The sequence below is a fragment of the Neolamprologus brichardi genome, chromosome 6, assembly GCF_056152115.1.
Source record: "Neolamprologus brichardi isolate AB-2024 chromosome 6, ASM5615211v1, whole genome shotgun sequence".
Taxonomy (NCBI): domain Eukaryota; kingdom Metazoa; phylum Chordata; class Actinopteri; order Cichliformes; family Cichlidae; genus Neolamprologus; species Neolamprologus brichardi.
In genome coordinates this window covers 32,968,779-32,995,000 of record NC_142109.1, presented here as the reverse complement: position 1 = coordinate 32,995,000, position 26,222 = coordinate 32,968,779, and the positions used below count along the sequence as shown (strand labels likewise).

Below are 26,222 nucleotides of genomic sequence, written 5' to 3'. Positions count from 1 at the left end.
TGCTTCAGCAGAATCATATAATAAAATGATAATGCTAAAAATGAGCCTAATGGGAGCCTCCTTAAATCTGCTGCATGCGTAGTGTTGTGTATAGCTTTCAGTACAGGAAGCGTTGGACGGCAGAGACGGATGCTTCAGCCTCGCAAACGACACACCTGAAAATAAAAACTCGTTCTAATGAGCGCGCCGTTGAGTGTGCGCCAACCTGTTGATCGTGTGTTTTTAATTGTTGTGCTAGGGCTTTGGTTTCTGTTTGCGAAGTTGTAATGGCACAGCTGGGGACGTTTAACTTTGCACCTTTATGGCATCTTGTCGTCGCTCCGAGCTGCCGTTTGCCCACTCTCAGCTGTGAGCAAGTGGTTGTGATGCAGAAAGAGGATTGCATCCAAACTTTCTGGAGGAATATTTGATCTCTTTCTGTACGTGGCTCCTCCTCCTTCCTCCACAAAGTTCTGCGCGGCGTTTCCCACCACCGCGGGGGCAGCCAGGTAGGCTCGTGCCACTGTGGCCAGCAGTGGGAACTGCACCGCCTTCGTCCTCCACCATTGCAGGGGCTCCACGCCCAACGAAGCACCTTTGTCAGCTCTGAAGACGGACATCTCCATATCGATAGACTCCTCCACAGAGCTCTGTCTGCTCCTGGGGGCGGAGCAGAACAGGTCTCCCAGCAGGAACTCCATACCTGACAGCCCACCCTGAGAGCCCGGGTCTCCTGGCTCGCTGTCCTCCACGTCGCTCTCATCGTCTTCATCGAAAAGCTCTCTGAAGTTGATGGGGCGGGACTCTTTGAGGCGTTTACTCCTGCGCAAGAAGTCGCTCTCTGACTCTGGTGACCCGGGGGAGGGGCTTCTCTTCCTCTCGCTGTTCTTCTTACCTCGACTCCGCTTCTTGTCCTCCTTTGCAATCCTCACGGCCTCTTTCTTCAGCCAATCAAAAGTCTCCGTCCGCTCCTAGAAAACACAAGAAACCACAAATAAATAAAAAAAAAAAACAAGAATGTAAACCTCTCTGTCGTATCAGAAACTTAACATCATAATGTTTTAACTGAAAATGTGTTGTGTTAGAGATAAACCGTGACTCCACCCTGAAACCCTCTAGCTATCCAACTCCAAATCCACAGAAGTGAAAGACCTTTGTGTGGACAGTAGGGATGGGTACCGGTATCCGGTGCCATCATGGCACCGGTTCTGACATAGACGGTAGTAACCAGACCGAAAAGCAGCGCACATTTCGGTGCTTTATTTCCCTGAGATGTCATACACTTTGAATGCTAGCCAATCATTTTATGTTTCCGAGGATAGTAGGCGGGTCCAGGTACGTACGTTCTTTTAGAGCAGAGCTACAGATTAAAAGTGCCCAAGGCGAAGCGGCCAAAAGTCTGGCTGTACTTCACAGCAAAAGATGCAAACTCAGCAGCTGCAACAAGTGCTTTAAGGTGATACTGTGATACTGTCAAAGGAGGTAACACCTCAAATCGGATGAAACACCTGGCGACGCATAGCGTTTTTTTTAAAGCCGAAAAATGCGCCGTATTTGATAGCTTGCTGCGAGACCTCACACCGAGCGTGTCTACTGCAGGTGTGGTGCCTTTTATCGGACCCGGAGTTAGCAACATCCCCCAAAAACCCGAAGATTAGAGTCCTTGCCCCTAGCCCTGCCAGTGTAGCAGAAATGATCACGGCAGCAGCAGCCGTTCTTCTCTGCGTGAGTAGCTTAATGTTGTTCGTGTGTAATTTACGTTGAGTAGGCTAACCACGTTATTACATTAATGCATGTAAGGTGAACTAGCAAACACCATCGTAGCTACATGCGGCTGTCTTCTTGTTTGATGGCAGATACTCCCTTCACCCTGGCCAAAAAGGCTAAAATGACCAAAGAAAAAGTGGAAAACAGCTAAACATGAGAGGTTTTTGGACAAAGTTTGTGTTTTTTCCATTGTTTAAGCACTGCTTCCAGCCAAGAGTGATACCATATATGCCCCATAGCTGCAGAAAAGGCTAACATTGTTATCTTTTTACAAAAAAACAGCTGAACATGAGAGGTTTTTGGACCAATTTTGTGTTCTCCATTCTTTAAGCACCGGCACCGTTTCAAAAGTACTGGTTTGGCACCGGTATCGGATAAAACCTAAACGATACCCATCCCTAGTAGACAGATTTGTTTGCTTCCACTTTTTTATTTTATCTTTAACTTTTTGGTAAATTCTGTTTATTAAAGTCAATTTAATAATAAAAGGAAAACATGTTAGACATAAAAACAAATTGGAAGTTGGCGGTCGATACACTGCTATACAGCGTTTCTGCTAAATGTCTCATTAAATATCAAAATCAGCTATTCTTAATATGATTTATAGAGAGTGCTATAGCTGTTTTAAGGCACTCTTTTCCCTGCGTGCCAGCTTTCCGACTCACCTTCTCCTCCATGAAGCCCAGTCCGTGGAACTGGGGGTCGAGGGAGCACGCCACGCTCAGGACTCTGTTCACAGCAGCGTTGTCATAACAGCGCGCCAAGCTCCGCCTCATCATCCTCTTTACCTCCTTTAAGATGGACGACGAATCGCACGGCCGGGACACGAGGTGCCGTGAGAGCAAGCCAGTGAGGATGGGTTTGACGAGGGACAGTCGGGGGAACGCCTCCTTGGCGAGAGTCCGGCACGCCACGTCCAGAGGTTTGAGGACTGAGCAGAGCTCCTCCAGAACCTTCCATTCAGAGCGCAAAGACGTTACACCTGCAGAGGATGTGTTGGAGGTGGAATTGGCGTGGGAGCTGCCACTTGAACTGGACTCTGAAGCACAATCTTCTTTGGACAAACCCTCGCCTTTTATTTCTTTAATCACACAGCAAAAGAGGCTTTTGTGTCTGATGAGCATGCTCAGTAAAGTGTAAAGGTTATTCCAGGTTGGCTGGCTGTGTGCCCACGACGCAAGTCTGGCACGCTCCTGTTTCGTCAGACCTTTGAGGAGGTTCTGGGTATGAGGCTGGTATGAGCATTTATTCTGAGCAACTGGTAAGAACAGGGTGGAGAGAAAACTCTGGAACTGGCTGAGAGTTTTGGAGACGACGGGATGTGACATCACTTCCTCCACACAGTCTTGCACGGCTCTGAAGAAACAAGGAACAGACGGAAGTCCTTCACTACTGTCAGCGTGCTCCGGCTCCCCGGGCGACACAGAGTCTTCCCTCTCTAGGAACGTTGTTGAGTTCGGGTGGGAGGCGCTTCCTGCGACCTCTGCCCCCTTCTTGCTCTTTACTGGCTGTGTCCTCATCTTGTTCCTTATCTCGCATCCCAGCAACATCAGATTAGGCTGGGAGATTCCCCACTCGTGCGCCATCGCCTTCACCTGGGCTTCCACCGTTCGGACGGCGTGCTCTTCCCCACCACTCTCTGTCAGCCGCCGGGTCGCCAAAGCAACGTTCTGAAAGCTAAAGCTACTGTCTACGTAGTGCGCCCAGAGCGTGAGGTACCTCTCAGTGTTTCCCTGCCAGTTGTGGAGCCAAACCTCTACGCTCAACGTCACAAAGTAAGGAACTTCCTTCTGACTGCTGGAAGCTCGCCCACGTCTCCTGTGCTCGAACTCAATGGGAGCAGTGTAGTCCCTAACCTCCTCGCTCTCTCCGCTCTCACTTTTCCTCCTGAGCAGCCGAGCCAGGCTCGCCTTGCCTCGGGCGTGGTGGTCCGTCAGCAGGCTCTCGAGCTGACAGGACAACGGCAGCTCCTTGTAATTAGGCAGCAGCGCGAGAATCAGCTTTCTGAAGCCTTCGCCTTCCACGAGAGACGGCGGCTGGAGGTCCACGATAAGAAAGTTGGCGATAGCATCGGTCACTTGAGTGGACGCAACCAAGGGGAGAGTGCTGATGAGACCGCTGGTAAGTGTGAGCGGCTGAGAGCGTTGTTGACCTGTTTTTGTGAAAAAGCAGCTTTTAAATAGGAAATTAAAACAGAATTAAATTCCTTTCTGTTCTATAACAAACAAGAGGTAAGTAACTGAAACTGCATATTTGATAAAAGCAACAGTTTTCTAACTCACAGATTTTGCACGATAACAAAATACGTTGAGGAAAATGATCTTTTCTATGAGTCCCACTGATTTAGGTGGGATCAAGTCAAAGTGTGGTCAAAATACAATCCCTACAAAATAGATAAGGACATGATTGAATGCACCCATTCATCTGTCCAACATGATGAATCCCCATGACGTTTATTAATGAAATTTCCCCCAGAGATTCTGCATCACTTACTCTTTCTTTTAACCTAATAACGTCTGACACTGTGCATTGCAAACAGGAAGTAGAGAGTTACCCAGTGTGAGACTGCGGTCCTTCTCTTTCAGCTTGAAGTGGTGTTTGTTGGTCAGGTGGTTTTGGAGATCTGGCACGCCTCCCGCACAGCTCACGTGCTCCATGCACAGCTTGCACACAGCGGTGTTTCGGTCCAGAGGCCGACCGGTGGGGTCGGGCTCGAGTCCAAAGAAGTACCACGGGCTGTTCTGGATGGCGTTGGGGTTGCTCAGCAGTTTCTCAGTTCCGGGCAGAAAATCGTACTTTTCTATCGTGTGAGGAGACGGGAAGGAGATGACGGAGGTGGAGACGAAGGAGGAGCCGGTGATCATGCTGCCCGGGTCGCTGACGGCATCTGAGCTCGACATCGTCGTCACGTCGCTTATGACGGGCATGGGGCTCTGTGATTGGCTGTGATCTGACCAAAAGGAAGTGCTGCTCGGCTCCGGGAGGGTGACCAACTGAATGTCCTGCAGGAGGCGCAGAGCCGTCTCCTTGTCTCCAACTTCACATTTCACGTTGTCACCTGTGCATCACCAACAAAGACAAAGGTATCAGGCACCTTTACAGAGCTGCCTCTCAGTCTGCACTGCATTAAAAACTGGGACAGAGCTCACCCATCCCCAGGCCCAGAAGGGTGGCATAATCCTTGCCGATCCAGACCCGGAGCTCTGCTCCCTCCGAGATGGGCTGGGAAACCCTGTAGTAGATACGACGGTAAAACTGGAAAACGTCCAGGTTGTGCTCTTCCTCACTGCTGGTATATCTGACATACCTGAAACACACAACAAATGCGTGAAGTCTGCAACTACATCAGAAGATAAAAATAAGCAAATAAAAACGGCCCACCTCATCCAGTTAGATTTGTTTTCATCAGAAGCGTCCACGTAGATAAAAGCAGCGTCGTCTCTGATCTAAAAACACAAAAAGCCCATCTTTGTGTTAACATGTGGCCAATAGGAAACAACCCAAAGATTAAACTTTTAAAGCACAAAAAAGGATTCTTTACACACAGCTTTTGTCATTGTTGTTTTCTTCCCAGTCATTCTGCTACAAGAACAACTTCTATCAAAATAAAATTAAATCTTGTAATTCTTTATTTAAAGACAACCAGAGATGGGCAGTAACGCGTTACTTGTAATTACAGTAACGCGTTACCCGATTACTTTTTTCAAGTAACGAGTAAAGTAAGGGATTACTATTGCAAAAACGGTAATTAGATTACCGTTACTTTCCCGTAGGAATGCTGCGTTACTGCGTTACTAAAACTGTGATTTTTTTGCGAGAATGTCTCATGACAGTGACGTAAGCGAGTGCGACGTTCGTGACAACAGCTGTGTGCAGATCAACAATGGATCATATATCGAGTGCAGAGAGAGTATGAGCGTGCAGCGTTTAAAGCGTGGAAGTACTGACCTTACTTTGAGTTTGATTCCATAAAAAGTGACAAAAACATTAGTGTCGTTGTGCGTGAGAAGAAAACTTCTTTTTACAGCGAAAAAAACCCTAAACTTCCAAGCAAGCACCGAGTAGCTACGACGTAATGGGAAACTCACAGAGAAACTGCCGTATCCTTCCACTGACCGCCGCGGCACACCTGCACCAGGGTAAACCTCCGCCTACCCACTCCTGCTTTCCAGGTGAAAATAGAGCAACAGAACCGCTAGTCTTTGACTTTATTTATTTTCTGCTTTGTTTTACTTGCATCTATTTGAAAGACTGAGTGTAAACACAAAAAAAATTATTTTATTTTATGTGCTGGAATGTGCAGAAAATAGGTTTAAATATTAAACTAATTTCTTCCAGTCAGTGAATGCTGCATATAATTAAATTTTTGCTTGATGCATAAAGTTAAAAGATTAAAACTAATAAAACAAGTTAAAAAAAAAGATACTTTTTCATCTGATTACATTTTGTTTGATGGATTATGTAGAAAAAGTAGAATTGGGCTGTAAGATCTATCGCTTTATCACCTATTCAGGTTGTAAATCGTTTTTTTTTTAAAAGTAACTAAGTAATTAATTACTTTTGAAAATAAGTAATCAGTAAAGTAACGGGATTACTTTTTTGGGGAAGTAATCAGTAATTAGTTACTGATTACTTTTTTCAAGTAACTTGACCAACACTGAAGACAACAAAATATTTGCTTTATTTAAAGCAAAATACTTTGCTTTCCCTCTCAGTTTTCAGATGGCAACAGACTGATACGGGGTCCAATTCGCTGGTCAATTTCCCATTTTACTCCCCGTTATGTAATTTACAGAAACCATTGTTGATTAAGAGCTGAGGCTATGCTGGAATCTGTCCATACGGCCTCTTAAATCAACACGGCTTATAATTTATAACAAAAAAACTAAACATCCAAAAACTGTCTACACGATGCTGTGTGAACAAAAGTGATCGTTCATTTTACTCACAGCCCAGGCATATTTGAGGTTGGCTGGCATCTGTCCCTTGCACACTTCTCCTACAAAGGGTCCAAACATGACACCCTGCTGAAGGTGGCACTTGGCGTACACCTTCATCTCCCCAATCTGCTCCTCGCCCAAAGATCCGGATAGTCCAGACCCGAGGTCCCCACAGAGGCACAGGCAGGAAGGCAGCGACAGCGCCGCCCGGGAGGGGCCGCTGTGGAGCCACGGGTCTCCGGGCGGCAACACCGCATCTGGGACATAGTTCTGGTTGGAAGTAGGCTGGAGCGAGGGAACATCCTCAAAGAACTCTTCGTTGTTGAGATCCAAACCTGGAAAAAGAATATAATAGAGAAATAATGAAATAACAGAGATATTACTGAAAATTCAGGATTCATCTTCACGGAGCATAGTTCCACTTTCTCGGGTCGTTTTAAGCAACAGAATTCAGAAAGACAGGAAGCTGCTGTTACAGATGAGGGGAATAACACAATACAGACCAACTTTAATGTCTGGATTACAGGCAGCCACCAGTGCTAGCCCGCGGTCTCCTAGCAGATGCACATATGATATGTTTATTGTACAAATTTGAAAAGAAAAGGTGATTTTCAGAAACGTTGACCTCTGACCTTCAAGTCAAAGTCGCTGGGATTTAAACTCGATATTTAATAGATGCACCCATGGTATCAATTTGAAAGTTTTACCTCATTCTCGAGTTATCGTATTGACAAACTTGCGTGTCCGAACCACCCACCCGCCCACCGGGGTGACAGCAACGCTCCCGGCCACCAGGAAGAACACCAGTCACCATTAAATCTGTGTTCAGTACGTGAAGTGAGATCTTACCAATAATTTTGCAGATCAGGTCTACTTTTATTTAATCTTTCCCCCTCCTTTTAATCACTTTTCATTTTGTTCTCTTTATTTGGATTCGATGATCTTCAGTCAGATCACGCTGAGTGTTTTTTGTCTTGTCTTTTCCCACCAGCCCATCCTGAAGCCTGCAGAGTGAAATAAGCCTGTAAAGGCACTAAAAAAGAAATGCTGTCACCGGTGGCTCTTGCAGCATCAGGGTCGATCATAACAGAAGCTTTAAGTTTAACTTTCGAGGTGGTGTCTACTCAAACTATCATCACTGAAATAATGAAGCCACTGCACCGCTGCTGCAAAGACAGTGTGCTCACATGGACTTCTGACAGCAGTACCGACCTGTCAGGCCCTGAATCGCTCTGTGGTAATATCACGCTCTGCTGCTCACGGCTGCAGAGGAATGGGGTCAGGTGTCTTAATAAAATTGTATTTGAGTGATTCCCCAAACCTCGGCGTATCTGTGCACGCTGTGAGCCCGGGGCCACGCAGATGGTGGACAGTGTGACCGCAGTGTGATCGATTCTGGCTCGCATGATTGATGTTCACACGTGCAGGCCAACACTGAGCCCCATAATTAAGTCCTGCAGGGAGAGTCTAGCCATAACCTCTGAGCTGATTAACTCTGAGACGGGATGCTCAGAGTTTCCAGTTGCACAACAGCTGATCGCAGTTCAATACACTCTGCGCGTGCTCACCCCGAGTTATGAAAGAAAGCCATCATCAGTTGGTAAAGCAACAAGAAAATGAAGAACAGAGCCTCCATTTTAATCTGACAGAGCAAGGATTACGAACAGGACCAGGACAGTTATCTTCAAAAACATGAGAGGCGAAGAGACTCCTTTTAGTCAGTGTTATCCAATAAGTTGTCTTTTACCTAGATCGTTTTTTTAAATAGATAAAACTGACAGGGGCAAAATACAGGTAAAGCTGAAGATAACATGTGGATCAAACCGATCTGACACAGTTTAGTCATGCACCTCCAAAGCACTCTGCAACAGTCTTGAGCCGACAGTTTTTATATTGTGCTTCAAAGGAGGCAGATTGTGTAGTGAGTTACACATTCATCTATCAAGCAAGAGATCCCTGGTTTGAGCACAGGTGGAGACAAATCCCTTTGGGGTTGCATCTGGCATCAAAATCTGCAAACTCGAATACCCAGAGCTACATGCTGTGTCAGTAAGAGGGCAGCTGAAAGGAGCGTTTGGCCTAAAAGAAAAAGGTCTGATGAAGTGATGAAAGCAAGTTATAAAATGTTTGGATCAAATGTTTTCCAATATGTACAGAGGAGGTAAACACAGTGGAGGCTCTATCATGGCTCGGGGCTGCATTTCACTGAGTGATGTCATAAAAGTACCATTGGATTTTGATCCATCATGCAATACCATCTAAAAAGCATCTGAAGAATAAAGCTGCTGTCGGTGATTCCCAAACAAAGTGCTGTAAAAGTATATCTGGATAGAAAAGAACATAGTGGAACACCTCACCAGAGCCTGAACCTTAACATTACTGAAACAGTGAGAGAGGGGTCTATTTTTATTAGTATTTTTTCCTCATATGGGAGGTTTTTTGTTTTGTTTTTAGAGGGGCGGCTTAACACCTTTTAGAAAAATTGCTTGTGGGCAGTGGGAGTTACACGGAACACAAACGCAGTCTTTCTCAATGTGCATGAAACAGTGGTTATGGATACAAGCGGTTTATACTATGGCATCAACTGCGCATGTGTGACTGGATAGCTATTCGTCATTTATTGCAGGACTTCCTGATGTAAAAACACACCGCTGTGCGTAGAATATGGTAGTTTATTCGGCGCGTACGGTATAAAATAAATGCGCATTATCTGAGCCAAGTAGCATCCGGGTAATGATCGATCTGTTGTTTAGAAAAGCTACCAGATTGTGAGTGTGCACAGGCGCAGTACTAAACACACCCGGTTTGCAAGTTAACTGTAAAAAAGCTGCACAGTAAATCAGCGTCGGGGCTCAGGGACTATTTTGTTGTCACAGTACTAAAATGCAACTTTCAAGCAACCCCAGGTGAGCCATGTGAGCAGCCATGTCTGATCGGCTTTGCTGGGCTGGAAGCATGCAGGGTTCAGGCATGTGAGAAAATAAGTTAATGCATACTTTGAAATTCCACAAGTTTTCAATGAAGAAATAATTTTAGGTTTAAAAAAGATCACCTTGAGTGTCAAGTAAAGCTCCCGAGGTCGCGGAGGAAATGGTCTCAAAGAAATCAGCACGATGTCGCCTCTTCAGGTGGCTTCTTAAATTAGTAGTGTTTCCACCTTTTGCCAGCACTATTTTTCGGCACAGGCGACAAACGGCCTCACCGGTGTTTAAAGGTCGCCCCTTTTCATCCGCCTTTAAGCCAAAATACAGCCACACGATGGACTTGCTTCTGGGTTTACTGATAAGATCCATGTTTCTGTAGCTCTGCAGCCTGCAGCCCCGCTACCAGATCTGCGATGCATAGACAGGAAAACTACACCACCAGATTACATGCAACGCTCTTGTACTGCACAGATTCAGGTCAATGACGGCGAAAACCTTCTTTCTAAAAGTAAAAGCAGCAGATACCAATCAATATCTAAAAAGTTCCTGACTGCAGGCCTGTGTACGACACGTTGTTGGTTTGTTTTTAATAAATCACTTCCCTTCAAAGATGTGAAAAAAATCTCACAGCTCTCAGTTTGGTTTTAAAATGAGAAACCGGCCAAAGAGCGTCCACAGCTTTTGTTTAAACACACACAGAACTGCAGCCAGTGGGACCGCATGGCCTTCTACCTGCTCTATTTCTAGGCTTTTTACGTCTTTCTCTGTAGACTGACGACAGCACACTGCGACGGCCGAGTGTTGCCACATCTTGTTCTCAACACGCCGGCAAAAAACACCGACTGCTTATAAAGATAAACACAGTCTGATCCACAAACTTCGGAAAAGGTAAGGAGAAAAACAGCTATCAAAGCCAGCGTAAAGGTAAAAGTGTGTGTGTGTGTGTAAAGCGGGCAGCTGCACAAGGGTACCAGAAACCCAGGAGTCCTGAGGACCAGTGCTGCAGACATGGGCTATGCTTGACCTGATGCTGTCCTGCTACAGGATTTCTTTTTTACCTGATATTGCCATTGCATGCTACAAATTATCAAATGTTGACACACATAAAAAATAGAACTATCCATGTAATTTTATTTCATGTATTATGTTAGTACTTGTTAGATTCTGGAGCTTCTGATAAAAGGTAGACGTTTTATTTATATAGTGCCACAACAACAACAGTTGCCTCGTATGGTTAAGACCCTATAATAATACAGAGAAACCCCAACAATCAGATGACATATGAGCAAGCACTTTGGCGACAGTAGGTAGGAAAAACTCCCTTTAGACAGGAAGAAATGTCCAGCAGAACCAGGCTCAGGGAGGGCCAGTCATCTGGTTGGGGCTGAGGGGAGGGAGACAGGACAAAAAAACATGCTTTGGAAGAGAGCCAGAGATCAATAATAACTCATAATTATGTGCAGAGTGGTGTATAAACACACGGTGAGAGTAAAATATTTTTTTAATGGTTTGTGCAGAAGAGAAAAAAACTGAAATATGCACAAAGTTTACAGAGAAAACAAAGTTTTTCGCAAGATATTTCCTCTCATGCTATATTATGATGATGATGGTAGGAAGCACCATCACCTTGGTTCAAAATCGGCTATAAAGTGCTCAGCTAGGGTGAGATCTGGCGAAAGCTGCAGCATATGATTGACGGGTTGAAATAAAAACTGTTGTAGCTCACCAATGCCTTTATTGAAACCAGCTTTCTCTTGATTGGCTGATTTGAAAGCGGGTGGGTGGGGTTTCCTGACATGACCGTATTAGAAATATTGACTGTCCTTGTCATCACACAGAGCTGGGAATAGAAAAACCCACAGAAACCAAGCACTTTGACAGGTTTGAAGCCTTGTGGATTACAAGGGTCAGCTACACTTTTTTCAATATGAATACCCATCATGACAACAGATCCATCCATCTATTTTCTTCCTCTCTCTCGCTCTGTGTGTGTGTGTTAGGCCCCATTAGGCATTTAATATTACTCGGGCAAACTAAATGAGAGGCAGCAGAAACCCTACGTGAAACCGTAAAATCTGGCAACCCCAGCAGCTGTGGCCGGCCTCCCTGCCTGCGTTGGATGTTAGCTGTGGTCGATCTGACTGAACCCAAACATCACCCCCAAAGCGGGTACGCCAGGTAGGTAAGCACCATACCCCACTGCTGACAGTTGTAACGTTTAAATTTTGGGACCGGGGGCACACAATATTTTTTCTATTCACGTTTCAAACACTGACTTCGCCAAACTTGCTTTGTTTTCCTGGGGTTATTTTCTGGCGGCTAGCACTTAGCTGATATGTAGCTTCGAGCGTGCTGACGTCACCGGGTTGCCGTAGAGCTAGTAGCGATGGGGACACCGTTGCCCTGGCGACAGCGCTCATAAGTTATCGGCGATTGCTAGCTGCTGTATGAACTTTAACGCTGCAGAAAAAGCTTCAGGTGAAGGCTTTACTTAATAAACATATATCGTGGGTTAAATAACTTAGGATTTTGGACTGACTCCACCAGCCATTTTTTTTAAACAAGTAGCAGACAGTGGGGTAGCTGTTACCCCGACGACAGCACACACAAGTCATCCGTGCCAGCGAGCATCTGTTTGAAACGCTCCATATACGGCTCGGAGTGCCGCTAACACGCTCCAAAACGTAGTCACATATGGCTTCCTCACTGGTGCCCGACTTTTCATCGGTTATGGTGGTTCTGGAGCGTTTAAAGGAGCTGGACGAATACCTGAAAGAGGAGGAGGTACCGTTTGCACCTGAGGCCAGCCTCCACCTGATGGAGATAACGGCTGCTGTCAGCGAGCTGGAGGCAGACAGGCGTGCTGCTCGTGAACACTTGGAAGTGGAAAGCATAGAAAACAGCAAACTGAGACACCAGATCAACAACATGCGTGAACGAATGAGCAAGGAGATCATGGCTGATGTAGCAGCGGCGCGAGCATCGAATGCCGAGGAGATCCAGCAACTGTGCAAAGATCTCAGTGCAGTCTCTCAGCTCCAAGAAGAAGCTACGAAAATGCAGGAATCCCTTCTCAGCCAAAACAAGTCCCTGTACCTGGAGCGGGATCAGGCAAAGGCTAACCATGATACCACCATGGCTACTCTGAATGATCTACTTCCCCAAAAGTACAGCTCACAGATGCAGCTGAACATGACGTGGGAGAATATAGAGGAGCTGAAGTCCTGCATTGCTGGCGTCGAGCAGGACAGGTTAACCCTGGAGCAGAACATGAAGCTGGAGAGACAAGCCTCCTCCGTGAAAAGAAATGACCTCTTGAAAGAGGTGAGAAACGCTGAGGAGCAGACAGAGCAGCAAAACCACCTGAATAGGAGTAGCAGAAGAGAGCTGGATAGCATTACCAACAAGAAAGACAAAGCCCAGGGACGGCTGGATGAGCTGATGGATGAGTTGGGTAAGGTCAAGAACAACATACACAGACTGAATGTGTCACGGCACCATCATGAGGAGCAGCTGGAAGGGGAAGTCCAAAAGCAACGGGAGCTGAGGCAACAGAGGGATCTGCTGAAGGAGAAACTGCATGAGTTGGAGGAAGCCTTCAGCCTCACTGTGCAGAACTTGCAAGAGGAAATCGTCACAATGGACAGTAAAATAAAGGAGGGCAGCGCATCAAAACAGCATTTCGAGGCAGCGCTGACTCAGGTCTGTGAGGTGTTCAAGCATCGGCACACTAAAGAGAACTTGGTCAGGGCTGATTATCAGCAGGTCTCCCAGCAGCTGGAGTGGTCCAGGCTGAAGCTGGAGGAGCGTATTGCCTCCATCATCAAGTATGGCAGGGAGATCAAAGAGATGGAGAAGCAGATCAAAGAGCTCAAGGAAACTGATGTAATTGACAAGCGTCTCGTTGAGAGGAATCAGGAAGAGCTACGCAGCAACATGGATGCAGGAGAAAAGAATGTGGGCTGGCTTCAGGAGGAGAAAAGGCGACTCCTGCAGCTCCTGAAGGAGGCAAAGAGGAAACAGGAGGAGCATATTGAGAAAATGACATCTGACATCAGTAGTACCCAGAGAAGATATGAGGAGCTGCTTCAAAAAAAAGAAGCGCTCCTGAGGCAGGAGCCCAAGACCACTGATGCCAGCCTCCTGATGAGGCATGTGACCCGGTCCAAGGAGGAGTACGAAAGGATCGAGAGCCGGCAGCGCCAGGAGTTAAAGCAGCTCACCACTGACGTCGACAAGGTTGCTCAGAGTGTTAAGGAGAAGCAGAGGGAGGTGGAGGAGAAGGAAAAGATTCTGAAGAAGGTGGAGGCCGAGTGGAGCGATGAGCAGAACAGGCACCACAGGATGGAAGAGCTTCTCAATGAGCTGAGGAAGAGGAGGAGTGAGCTGGAGCTTTCAATTCAGGCACTGAAGGAGAAAACCAGTGAACTCCTTCAGCCCAAAGAGGAAATGAAGGCTGAGCTGGAGAGGCTGCAAACATGCCACATCAACACGCTCCACAGACAGGCATCTGAGCTGAGAGCCGTGGAGGTGGGCATCTACGACTGCGGTGTGAAACTGGAGCAAGTCACCGTGGAGAACAGCAGGCTGCAGTTCCATATCAGTCAGATGACGGAGGACATCGAAACAGCCAAACAGGAGGCGCACAAATACTGGCAGGAGGCTCAGAAGTTCAGGCAAGACACAGAGGCATTATGGGAAAGCTTACAGCAAGCCTGGGCTGAGGATTTAATGTTAACCCAGGACCACGAGAGCAGTGAAGGCGTCCTGTTCATGTCGATTAGTTCTCTGCTTGACCATCTGAAGAATCGGAAACAGCAGTTGGGAAACTTTAGCACGCTCCTTCACCAACAAATGCTCGACTTCAGCAAACGACTGGGAGACAAGACCACAGCGAAACTATGCAGCTGACTTTATCCAGGATGACAAGTGGACTGACTTCAGGATGTCAGCCTGCTGTCTGTGCACAGGCAACGTTTGAGCCTGATATTAACCTGTAATGTGGACAAAAAAAAGTTTGGTATAAGATGAAGATAGTTTGAAATACTTTTTTGTTGTGGTTGGTTCACTTTGTTTCTTGACACAGTTATCTGAAAAATGTTACCAGAGGTGGTGCTCGGTCCAATTTAAAACTGAACTTGTGGAGTTGATGAATTTTTGAAAGTGGTTTTTGTTTGCGAGATGGGCATAATTGCACTTCTCGTGCGCTTTCACAAATACAAATCATTTCCTGTGTGACTCCTACCAGCAGATGGCAGAATAGATCTGGCTTTTGATCAGCGTGACCTTTCGCCGCAGTTACAGGGTCAAACGCACACCCACTTGTACTTCCTCTCAACAAAAACAGACACACACATGTATCCAGAGGCATGTACTCAGAGGGTTAATACTGGTTTACTAAGATGGAACGAAAAACAAGGCTGCAGCTGCCAAAAAGTCAGTTTTAAGAGGAAGTTGTCATTTTATTCCAGTAAAGAAGGTAAGTCTCCAAAAAACCCAGAAGTAAACTTTACTTTGACCTAAGGTATCTGTAGCTTTGTGCTTTGGCTGGACCTTCGTTTATATTTAGACAGTTTTGTTCATGTTTTTAATATCTTTGGAGTTCTTTGTCTCTAAATATATCTGCTTATCTCGTGTTCAGGATTCTGTGTGTGGTGTATCTGATGCCACAATACAAGCTGTTCTTTTCTGAGATATTGCTTCACAGACGGTACATTTCATCACTACCTCAAACTGTTGTTGTCAAAAGTAAATCCTTTTTTAACGATTGGCTTCAGCTGAAGGACACACACGGCTCAAATGTAGTGTTATCAGTCATAACAAGATGTACAAAGACACAAACGCTGATGTTCTCATCTTACATTTAAGATATTTTATCGTTACTAAGGCAGGGGTGCTGAATTCAGTTTCACTAAAGGCCGTGTTTGTTAACATGTTTAAATGCATGTCGTACCTTTCTCAATGTGATTTGGTCCACATTAAACTTTGTTTAACTAAAAGGATTAAGAAAAGAAAACCAGGGTAACTGACAAGGAGCTTCCAACAGCTCAAAGGATGATCCTGAATTTGACAGACACTCATAGTTTTGCATCCTGATGTAAGAGCAAAGTCAGAACTCTCTGTTTTTGCTCTTACCCAGCCTCTTTCATAGCCCAGAACATGCCAGCTCACTAGTTGGAAAACAGAGCAAGCTAATAAGAGATCTCTGGTCACGTAGTTTCCCCGTAACTCACAGCCGAGCCTTCTGTCAAAAAAAGCACTGCAACTCTGAGAATGGAGTCTAGGAAACGCTGTGCTGCAGCTAAACGTCTCGCCTCAATTCAACAAATGGCCAAAGTCTCAATTTCCTGCCTGAACATCGAAATGTTGACACAATTGACCCAAATGTAAACAAAAAATGTTTCTGGGCTGTGACCACACGGCTCACTAAAGGCCCTCATTCCACCTCCATGCAATCTGTTTGTGACAGTTTGACCATAAACATGCACATGAGCAAGCTGGAGGTTGTTTCGCAGGCCTCTGGGAATGCTCTTCCTCCGTCTTCTCATCCCTCTGCTGGGCTGAAGCCCTGCTAAGCTATTGTCCAACTCTCCTTGTGTTACTGCCTGTCTCTTGGCATCTCCTGTGCTGAGAGACTCTCCAAGCCTGGTTGTGATGGCATGTGTGGATGTGCCATACCTGGGGACCTCCGATCCATTCAGACTACCTGTGTAACCTGAATGGATCGGAGGTAATGAAGAGGACAGAGCTGAGGAGAGAGTGATGGTCTGTGGTCACCAGCTGAACCATTCCCTACAGTAATTGGGGGTTGTCTCGGTGTCTCTCCAGCACCTGTTGTACTTTGCGAATCCAAAACAATGGCTCATGTTCCCTAACCTCTGGATATATCCATGAAATTTAAACTGACTTTGTGTTGATTTTTTTTACTAGAAATTTATAGTTTTTTAGATAATGTAATTTAAAAATGGCCCCTCATGAAATGATACTAGAAAAATGTATAAAAATACCCATGGGATGAGAGAAAGTTCAGAGTGGCTTAGCATAACACAGAGAGTTAAAAAGAGAAAACAAATGTTTCTCAGCTGGATAGACGTTAAAGCCTGCAGCAAAGTTATGTCTACGACACAAACTGTCAAACTGAAACGTCGAGCAGCTGATCTGCATACAGACTGCTTTCGTTTTAGCTTCTTTTTAAGACGCACTTCCCGTGTCAGACAAACTGCTGGTGGGTGCAGCCAGCTAAAAACATTCTTCTTGTGCATGTGGTTTTGATGAAGCACCTTTCTGTTATTTTAAGGTAAAAACAATGGGGAAAAAACTATTTATTAGTGAGGGCCTGTCAGACACATCCTTCAGGGGAATCCCCATCACTGGCCCAGACAGATCTAACAAGTTTCTATTGGCCCCGGGCCATCAGACTCTGTTATGTTGAACCTTTTAAATGTTTCCTAATTTAACTTAAAAGCAGCAGTGGCGCGTTCACATCACAAGATCACACACGTAGTTAAAGCTGTTTCAGCTCCTCTAAAAGGCACAAACTCATAAAATCCCCCTCAGAGAAATCTGACAAAGCAGCTGCCCTCAATATGGAAATGTCAATACACCACCAGAGGATCCAGTGACAACTCTCTGGCCCCTCCCTCCTGCCAACACTCGTGCACTTAGTCACAGATACACAGATTTACTACAGGTCGTCTACAGGATGTAGGTCATCCTGACCACACAGCGGCGTGCACGTGAATGCTCAGTGGTCTTAATGTTCGTGATTCTGCTACAGTTAAAAATGACTTCGTCTTTGTTAAAATCAGCTGTGATAAGCTTAAGGTATGGGTTGTGCATGGTCAGCGTGCAGGTATGAGTCAAGCTCTAAAATTAGATGTTTTGTTGTTGTTGTGGCTGATAAACTACAGCAAATGTGGTTTTGTGGGCTCACAGAACATCTGATGTGGTGTAGACAGCTACCAACTCGGGGAAGTATTTCTACTAGAAAAGAAGCGTGATGATTTTAATGTGCACCGAACTCCTGCTTCTGTAAACAGCTGCTCTGTAACAATGCAGCAGCCACAAAGTAGCAAAGATTCAACAGCAAAGTAACAGAGTGAATAAAATGTAGTTTGGAAAAATAACAAACAATAAATCTATAAAAAGATCAATAAAAGGTCTGTACATCCGGTGTTTACAATTTGCAAAGTACAGACGTTAGGTAACTATAGCTTACTATCCCTGCAAATCCCCGTCCTTTATATTATATTTGACTTTAAACTGAGTTATGTTTGGACATGTGTTAATTCCACACAATTTTACACCACATGTGGATATAGAAACCTCAGCTGGTCCTCTGAAACTGTCCATCTTCAGATTTAATGTAGCCCAACCGATTTCTACAAGATTCAAACTTTTTGATTATTAAAAACAAAAATTGTGTTCATGTGTGCTCAGTATGATTTGATTCCATGTGTTTACAGTCATTTTCCAGCACCGGTGTTTATCTGTTTGCGTTTAATATGAGGTGTTTCAAAATACTAGATCTGGTTCTTCCAGCTAAATCGCCGTCGTTCTAATGATTCTGTCGGATTTGTTTTTCCACTTTTCACCTAATTGCTTTTAGATGTTGATATGTTCTTAATGCTTTTGCACAGAAATATAAAATATACATCTGGTGTTCTGCATTGTAGTTATTAGCATCATCTGCCTGCAGACTGGTCATTTTATTAGTTGCAGCTGTCCGATGCAGTCTGGTGCAGATGCACTGCCATAGGTGCAGATGCACTGCCATAGGTGCAGATGCACTGCCATAGGTGCAGCTTTTCTTTCTATGCATTTGGCAGGTTGGAAAAATACAGGCTGCCACATAAAAAGTATCTAGAGACATTATATGAAGAGAAAACATTTGAAACCAGATTTATGTACCGATAAAAGTTCAGCAGATGCAGGTGAACAGCAGCAAAAACAGATCTACTTTTACTATTGAATATCTAGATGAATGCACAATTACACTTTGCGAAGTAAAGACGTTAGGTAAAGGTAAGAAGTGGACCAAACCACTGTGAGGTAGATGAGGGGGAGTCTATCTCTCAAAATTGAATAAATTGCTTTCCATCTGTTATTTTAGCTGAAAACTTTCTCTGTAGGTAATGTCATTTAATATTATATCAATAAATACTTACAGTGATGCAAAAAGGTGAGCCAGAACTCCTTAATCCCCCCCCCCCCCCCCCCCCCTTTTCATTGATGTGCCATTGCCAACCCCAGAGCTGCGCTTTTGCCCCAGCCCTGATCACTTGGTACCTTTCAGGGAGTGTCAGAAATATGTGGAGTAGCCGGTAATGTTGGCAACGCTCACTCACGTTTCTGCTTCTTTTGCTCATCCAGCTGATCTCGTTGTACTAAAGTGAAAAAAAGGTTTAAAAGACTTAAAATCGTCCGCTGCACCTGCTCTTTGTGCGTCTCCTGATAGATCCTGTGTATTACAAGTATAAGATCAGACGTGATCGTAGATATGAGAAATGAATACTGGGGGCGATTGTGGCTCAAGAGTTGGGAGGTCGCCTTGTAATCGGAAGGTTGCCGGTTCGAGCCCCGACTTGGACAGTCTTGGTCGTTGTGTCCTTGGGCAAGACACTTCACCCGTTGCCTACTGGTGGTGGTCAGAGGGCCTGGTGGCGCCAGTGTCCGGCAGCCTCGCCTCTGTCAGTGCGCCCCTGGGTGGCTGTGGCTACAATGTAGCTGCCATCACCAGTGTGTGAATGGGTGGATGACTGGTTGTGTAAAGTGCTTTGGGGTCCTTAGGAACTAGTAAAGCACTATACAAATACAGGCCATTTACAGGCCTGTATTTGTATAGGCCAGGGGAGTTTTATTTTTCCATGTTCAAAGAAATATTTGAGCATTTGACTGTTTTTGATTTCGAACATGTAAAAATAAATAAAATAGAATACATGGAAAACAGAAAAGCAAAGTAAAAAAATAAACTGCGTTTCCACAAACATCTCAAGATACCCCACACTTTACATGCTCGAAAAGAAGTAGGATGAATTAATAATTTACAAAGTGCATTGATACATATAATTGTTTATTTGTAGTGCTAAAAGTGACATTATATGAAGAATCGACCTGGCGCTCGGTGAACCAGTCAGTCGAAATCTCGCCCTGCACTTAAACAACCCAACAACAGAGAATTAATTGTAGAGGATCCATCGTGGTCAGGTCTGCGTAACGAATAGACTGTCTCTATTGTTACTGTAACATCCAAATAAGTGAACTCTCAACAGTGAAAAGATCACTTAACAGTCACTCCAATTTACTCCATTCTCTCAAATTGCACAAAGCACATTCAAATGAACATTGCAGCATTTAGTGCTTGTACAATATCCGCTCACACAGACAGAAAGCCCTTAGAAACAGCATAGAAAAAAGGGGCTTGTGTGAATGGGTGAATGAAGCAAGTTGTGTAAAGCAGTCCATTTACCAGATAAACCAGTGAATGTTATCTCGTGTAAGATCTGTAAATGCTTCAGCAGCCTGTTATTGTTTGTGTCTGAAAAGTTGATTGACAGGTTGGAAAACTAGAGCATGTGTGGAAAAAAACTGTCATAGCACTGCTGAATGGTTAATTATAGTCGTGTGTGTGTGTGTGTGTGCGTACATGCTGCTGTTGCAACAGCCAAAATGAGGAAGTTGTTACCACACGTTCACACGCTGTGCTCTCACAGAATGATTAGAAACTATTAACACAGTGTACTCGAGTGATAGGTGTTATGGTGTATCAGCGAGGATGAGTGCGGGTTATCGTGTTTTTGTGCGCCTCTATATTTAGTCGAGGGCCAAGTCGCCACTCAACAGGTTTGCCCCGCTCTCTCTCTCTCTCTCTTTGACTTTGTCGCTCTCTCCCTCCTCTCTCTGTCTCTCTCTCTCTGTCTGGCACATGACCTCTAATGCTCCATATGGTCCTCTGACGTCTGCGCTTCATAATTCCTCTTCCTCTCTCTCTCTCTGAGGCTTTATATGCAGCAGTGACAAGTCATAGTTATTTCCACACACAGACCGCACATCTGTCACTGTCTCCTGACACACTGCAGACGTTTAGCCTCCCGAGCGGACAGGCAGCACATCTGTTAGGTAGCATTAAAAAGAGCCATTAAGGACATTTAACTAAGGAGTACCGTGGACATTGCAGAGGAGCATAATGGAGACTCTGGGTAAGAAGAAGCTTTTTCTTTTGGGTGTTTTGGTCGTCAGTAGCTGTTATTTTAGTCTTATTAGAGAAGATGGAGTTTTTGGACATGTGATTTTTGCTACATACAAAAAAACTGTGGGGTTTAATTTAGTCAGCCTTGAAATAAATGTGTTTGTTTAAGCATATTTGACACATTTCTGTTCAGTAAGTAAACACAGAGTCTTTGCTTTACGCTTCTATGTGAAAAGTTACGTGGTCACCACTGCAAGAAAAGGACCCCGGCCTTGCTGTGTGACTGAATTAAAGCATTATTGCTACATATTAATAAATAATATACTAATATAAATTTTGACAGAATGAAGATGCTTGTTTAAACGTGCTGCTGTCAAAGGAGCTTGCAAAGAAAAGCGTCTGGACGTCTTCATAAAGACGTCCAGACGCTTTTCTTTGCAAGCTCCTTTGACTACGATGACCTGGATGACTGAGAACCTTCACAGACATAAACGTGCTGCTGTTCTCCGTCTGTTTCACGCCAGACTGCGCGGATCCTAAACATCCAGCTCCTTTTATAGTCACGTAGTTCTGGTCTCGGAGAGCTGAGAGGAAAAGTTGGATGTCAGAATTTTTACGTCGGAGCAGAGGTCAATCTGATCTCTGTGAAGCACTTTTTTGTCCGATTTAAGGAACTTGGAGTGCACGTATGGGCTCAAAATGTGGTCATAAATATTTTGTACTTGTAAAACGAGATTTGTATGTGTAAAAAGAATTTGTTCGTGCGTAGAAAAGATTTGTGTGTGGACCCTGCAAGTTACAAGTACGAATTTTGACCCTATTTTTCTTCCTTTCATCTGATTGGTCGATGTCATGTCCATCACAAATGTAACAATCCAATCAGAGAACAGTCGGAGGGGCACTTTTTTGAACATTTAGAGATGCGAGATTATTGCTTTTTGTGTTTGCACCTCTTTCAGTGTCTCTCGGTACAACATCTGCCCAATCTGAACCACTTTGGTTTCTGAAGTTGTTGCGCATAGATGCTGTTCATAACTAAAAGTTGTTTTCTGTGTTTAACATTTTTTGGGGGGGAAGCTTTTGTCACTTTTATACAATTTTTTGTCAACTTGGATATCTGCACTTCAGCTTCTCTCCTCTGCTCTGTTTCACCGATGAAACCCAAACGGCTCCTCTGAGAATCTGTCCCCAGCTCCACGTTTGTTTTCTTAGGTTTCCTGCGTGTGAAACACCGAGTCGCTGCTTGTTTCGCTCAAGCATAGAAACGTGCCAACAAGGTGCAAAGCCTTCTTTGGAAGGGTTCTTTTACTCTGAGTTCGTTAGCTGACTGTTTAATCCAGCTCAGTCTCTGACACACCCTGGGAAGCGCACGTGTTATTTTTAGGTTTAATGAGTTTGGTCACGCGTAAGCCGACAGATGCTGCTGAAGCAGAACAAAAGGCTGAGTCGCAGCTGTCACTTTGGGGGTTTGTTTCATCTGGACTGCTCCAGCTGTGATGGCTCGGTCCTTACACGACAACCTGAGCTGAAGCTCAACAAACGCTGGGAAAGAGCAGATTATTCTTTCCATAAAAGCACAGATGTGTGTTACCTTCAGTTTATACGTCATGTTAGAAATCACATGCTTCACTGTCGCTCTGATTTTCCTCCTCACCAGTGTATCCGATGGGTGGAGGGGCCACGAAGCTGTACAACGCTCTGACTCAGCCCCTCAGCAGCACCAGCTCTCTTCTCCCCTTCCCTTCTTCACACCTGAACCCCCAGCTACCTGCATTCACAAAGCTGGATCCAGATTTCTGCCCGGTAGGTTTTCTTCTTTTTCTTTTGTCTTCAGACTTTTTATTTCGAAGGTTTTCATCTAAATATTAAGTGTCGTCTCTCCTTCTGTCGATGGAGCAGGAGGGGTCCTCTCTGTGTCCCCCTGATGCAGAGGAGCTGCTTCGTCAGTGCGAGGAGGCCCTCAGGGACCGACCACCTCGCTTCGACAGGAAATTCGTTCACCTCGGCGATGGAGACGGCGCCCCCAGCAGTGTCATCAGGGTGATGCAGTGGAACATCCTGGCTCAAGGTAGAGTGCACTCACTAAGATGGACTGTAGTTTAGGATCCGTCTCTCCATCACTTCTGAGAAATTTAATATTCACACTTTCCGAGCTGTTTTGGTGGAACACAAAACACATGGTGGATAATGTTGTTAGTGAAGTCCGGTCTCCACTTCCTCCTGTCCTGCAGCTCTGGGCGAAGGACTCGACAATTTTGTCATGTGTCCTTTGGAGGCCCTCAGCTGGTCCCGCAGGAAGTACCTCATCGTGGAGGAAGTCCTCACCTACCGCCCCCACATCGTGTGCATGCAGGAAGTCGACCACTACTACGACACCTTGCAGCCGGTGCTGGCAGGTTTGGGTTACAGCAGCCACTTCTGCCCCAAGCCGTGGTCTCCGTGCCTGGGCGTTGAGGGCAACAACGGCCCTGACGGCTGCGCGCTGTTCTACGACGAGTCGCGCTTCGAGCTCCTCGACAGCGTCAACATACGACTCTCTGCCATGAGGATTCCAACCAATCAGGTGGGGAAAATAAATTTTCTCAGGTGTTGTATTTCTGGAGCTTTAGCCTTTTTGGGGAAAAATAAAACTACAACACTAACTCGCTGCTCTCTGATCGCAGGTTGCCATAGTGACCACGCTGCGCTGTCGGATCACGGGTAAATGCGTGTGCGTGGCCGTGACCCATCTGAAGGCTCGTTCTGGCTGGGAGTGGCTCCGCAGCACTCAGGGGTCAGACCTGCTTTGGCATCTCCAGAATGTGGTCCAGAAGCAGCCCGGCGACCCCGCCGCCGACATACCTCTGCTCATATGCGGGGATTTCAACGCAGTCCCAAATGAGGAGGTGTATCGGCGCTTCGCCACATCGCCTTTCGGCTTGGACTCGGCCTACAAGAAACTCAGCCGGGACGGTTTGACGGAGCCGGAGTACACCACGTGGAAGATTCGGCCCACGGGGGAGTGCTGCAGCACTCTGGACTACATCTGGTACACCAAGGACACGCTGAGAGTGGATGCCGTCTTGGACATGCCCACCGAGGAGGAGATCGGGCCAAACAGACTTCCGTCCTTTAGTTATCCGTCCGACCACCTCTCTCTGGTTTGCGACTTCAGCTTCAAGGAGGAGGAGTGGGAAGGAAACAACAAACCGGCACACCGGAAGTGATGACGCTGTGGAGTTGAGGTTAGCGCTTCCTCCTTCTCGCTTTATTGTGTGACCAGGAGGTCACATGTGAGTGATGAAGACAGTGTGCCAAAATATGGCCAAGACTTTAATGGGACACTGTGTACCTCTGCAGCACGAGATATTCCAGCTGCAGGTGTGCTTTACCTGTCGTCAGACTGCACTTTAAGAACTCAGTGTTGTGCTTCATGCTGCTGATGCACTACAGGACAGACATGGTCTGAGTATCACACATATGAGGTGGAATCAGGAGGTTTCTCACCTCTTAGCATCCCGCAGGCCACTCAGGGTAGATTTTCAGAAAACCGTGTTTCCCACTCTGGATCTGTCACCAATGACCTGATGGATGTTAGGAGATTAAAATGAGTGAATTTTTTCTATTTGTATTAAAAAATAAAAACGGGCACGACACAGTCTGGAAATGCATCGGACATCGTCTGCTGTCTTCTTTTCTGGCGACAACACAAATCTGTGCCAAGACCTTGTGTTCATGCACCTTTTTTTTTCTTTTTTGAAATTTTGATGAATGCAGATAAATTAAAAACTAATAAAGATAAATGGTTGTTTGACAGTAGCCGATAGTTTTGTGACTTGATATTGGTTCCTTCTTAAGCTCTCCACACCACAGACAGTAGTAAGGAAGGGCGCAGCCACGGTGACGTCACACACTGACCCGGGAGCTGAGCGTCTTTGCAGTCGTCATTTTGGCGTTTGGTAACCGAATGTGACGAGCATGCATATAGCCCTCCATTCTGACTCACAAAATAGACTTCATGCTTTGTTCAGTATTAGTACGTGGCCATTCTGCAGTATTGTGGTCTATGATCTTTAGTCATAGTCACCTTCGTATCTGATGTAGATGAGAACCTTTAGGTTCTCATCTACATCAGGATTGATGAGAACCTTTAGGTTCTCATCTACATCTACAACTACTGGAAACTGTGTGCCAGTTTTGGTTGCTTAACTCATGATCACATAAGATGAACTGAAACTAGTAGCTTGTCAGCTGAGGGTGTGTTTTAAAAAAAAACAATCATCTGATTTCTCAGAGCTTTAGTTCCCGCAGCTGTTCGCCGATAACGATCGAGCGGACAGCTGTTGTGCGTCCAGAGGGGCGCACTGTTGAGGATTGGTGAACATTGTACGTTTTGTATGTAAAACTTACTATTCAGCCATTCATTTTAATATTTACCACAACTTTCCACGTCTGTTACTTTAAAAAGCCTTTTGAAATCAGATGATTCTTTTTGATCCACCCTCTAATTTTAGCGCCAGAGGCGTCGCCCCCTTTTCATGATATAAAAGAAAACACTTTCCATCTTTTAGATCATCAACAGGGGCGTCAGTTTTAACATTCGGAAGTTAAGTCCATCTTTTCTGTTGTCTGTGGTGCACGGAAAGCGTCTACCTCCACATTACCGCATTGTTCTTGAATGTGATTGGTCAATAGTGGCACTTTATTCTACAGGTGGATTACAAACAGAAGCCAGGCCTCTCGTCCCCTCAGTGCAAACATCTTTTTATAGACGTTACAGACTAAATAATAAGCTGCTCGCACCCTCTCTCATGCCTCTTTTGATCTGCTTTGCCTGCAGTGATGAGTCAGCTGTAGTTTGCAAGGTTAAACATTTGGCATGTCAGGAATGTTTTTGTCTTTATTGTCTTCCGGTACCTCCTGTGCAGACTTGGCAGGTAACACCAAATAACTGAAAATCCGATCAGTCATTTGTAAAATAAATAGAAATGGAGCCCTTTCTTCACATTAAGGCCAAATTCCTACTGACCCCACCTGTGTGATGATTGCAACTGTGTGAGAAAGTTGTTTTTTCTTATAATTAACTAAAACTAGATGTGATTTCAGTTGTTTACTTGTGATATGACAATAAAGAGTTGATTCCAAAAATAAAAGGCCTGTTTCCTCTTCTTATCCAGGTGTACGAGTGTTTGCTTTTTTATTTCCATGTTCAGGTTTCGAGATAATTTTGAGATCACCTAAAAAAAAACAATGGAGCTGAATGGAATCCGGATTTGTCAAAACAAAGACGTTTTGCACAACTGAATTTCCCCCAGATTCTTGTATTTATCGCCTTCGACGATAAAGTTCAGTAAACTCAAACTGAATGCAGAAAGGCTGCACTGTGCGTGCTTCTCATGAGTAAATATTAGCACTGTATGAAGTAACTGCTGTATTTGTGACGTG

General features: G+C 45.2%; 3 protein-coding genes across 6 annotated transcripts in view; 2 read left to right on the top strand and 1 right to left on the bottom strand.

Annotated features, from left to right (window-relative positions):
- The window catches only part of LOC102796983 (uncharacterized), a 10,319-nt gene extending 244 nt beyond the window's left edge, over positions 1-10,075 (bottom strand). Inside the window, exons 1-7 of the mRNA XM_087842136.1 lie at positions 9,739-10,075; positions 6,696-7,021; positions 5,128-5,192; positions 4,896-5,053; positions 4,301-4,804; positions 2,412-3,898; positions 1-950 (exon numbers count right to left, since the gene is read on the bottom strand). The exon at positions 1-950 is cut by the window's left edge and continues 244 nt beyond it. Of these exons, the coding sequence (XP_087698262.1) occupies positions 300-950; positions 2,412-3,898; positions 4,301-4,804; positions 4,896-5,053; positions 5,128-5,192; positions 6,696-7,021; positions 9,739-9,979 (3,432 nt within the window). The 5' untranslated portion in view covers positions 9,980-10,075 and the 3' untranslated portion in view covers positions 1-299. The remainder of the gene's footprint in view (positions 951-2,411; positions 3,899-4,300; positions 4,805-4,895; positions 5,054-5,127; positions 5,193-6,695; positions 7,022-9,738) is intronic.
- A 313-nt stretch (positions 10,076-10,388) lies between these two features.
- On the top strand, positions 10,389-25,905 carry noctb (nocturnin b). 4 transcript variants are annotated; one of them, XM_087842134.1, is made up of 6 exons: positions 10,389-10,498; positions 11,611-11,788; positions 22,456-22,601; positions 22,698-22,866; positions 23,030-23,361; positions 23,462-25,905. In XM_087842134.1, exons 3-6 carry the CDS (start codon positions 22,464-22,466, stop codon positions 24,002-24,004), a joined length of 1,182 nt encoding a protein of 393 aa, XP_087698260.1. In that variant the 5' UTR covers positions 10,389-10,498; positions 11,611-11,788; positions 22,456-22,463; the 3' UTR covers positions 24,005-25,905. The 4 variants fall into 4 exon arrangements, with proteins under 4 accessions (XP_087698260.1, XP_087698261.1, XP_006799705.2 ...); XM_087842135.1 differs by having other exon boundaries at positions 11,611-11,792; XM_006799642.2 differs by lacking the exons at positions 10,389-10,498; positions 11,611-11,788 and adding an exon at positions 14,965-15,089.
- Positions 12,011-14,537, top strand: ccdc175 (coiled-coil domain containing 175). Its single transcript, XM_006799643.3, has one exon. The coding sequence runs from the start codon at positions 12,305-12,307 to the stop codon at positions 14,519-14,521; it is 2,217 nt and encodes a 738-aa protein (XP_006799706.2). The 5' UTR covers positions 12,011-12,304; the 3' UTR covers positions 14,522-14,537.
- Positions 25,906-26,222: the final 317 nt, after the last annotated feature.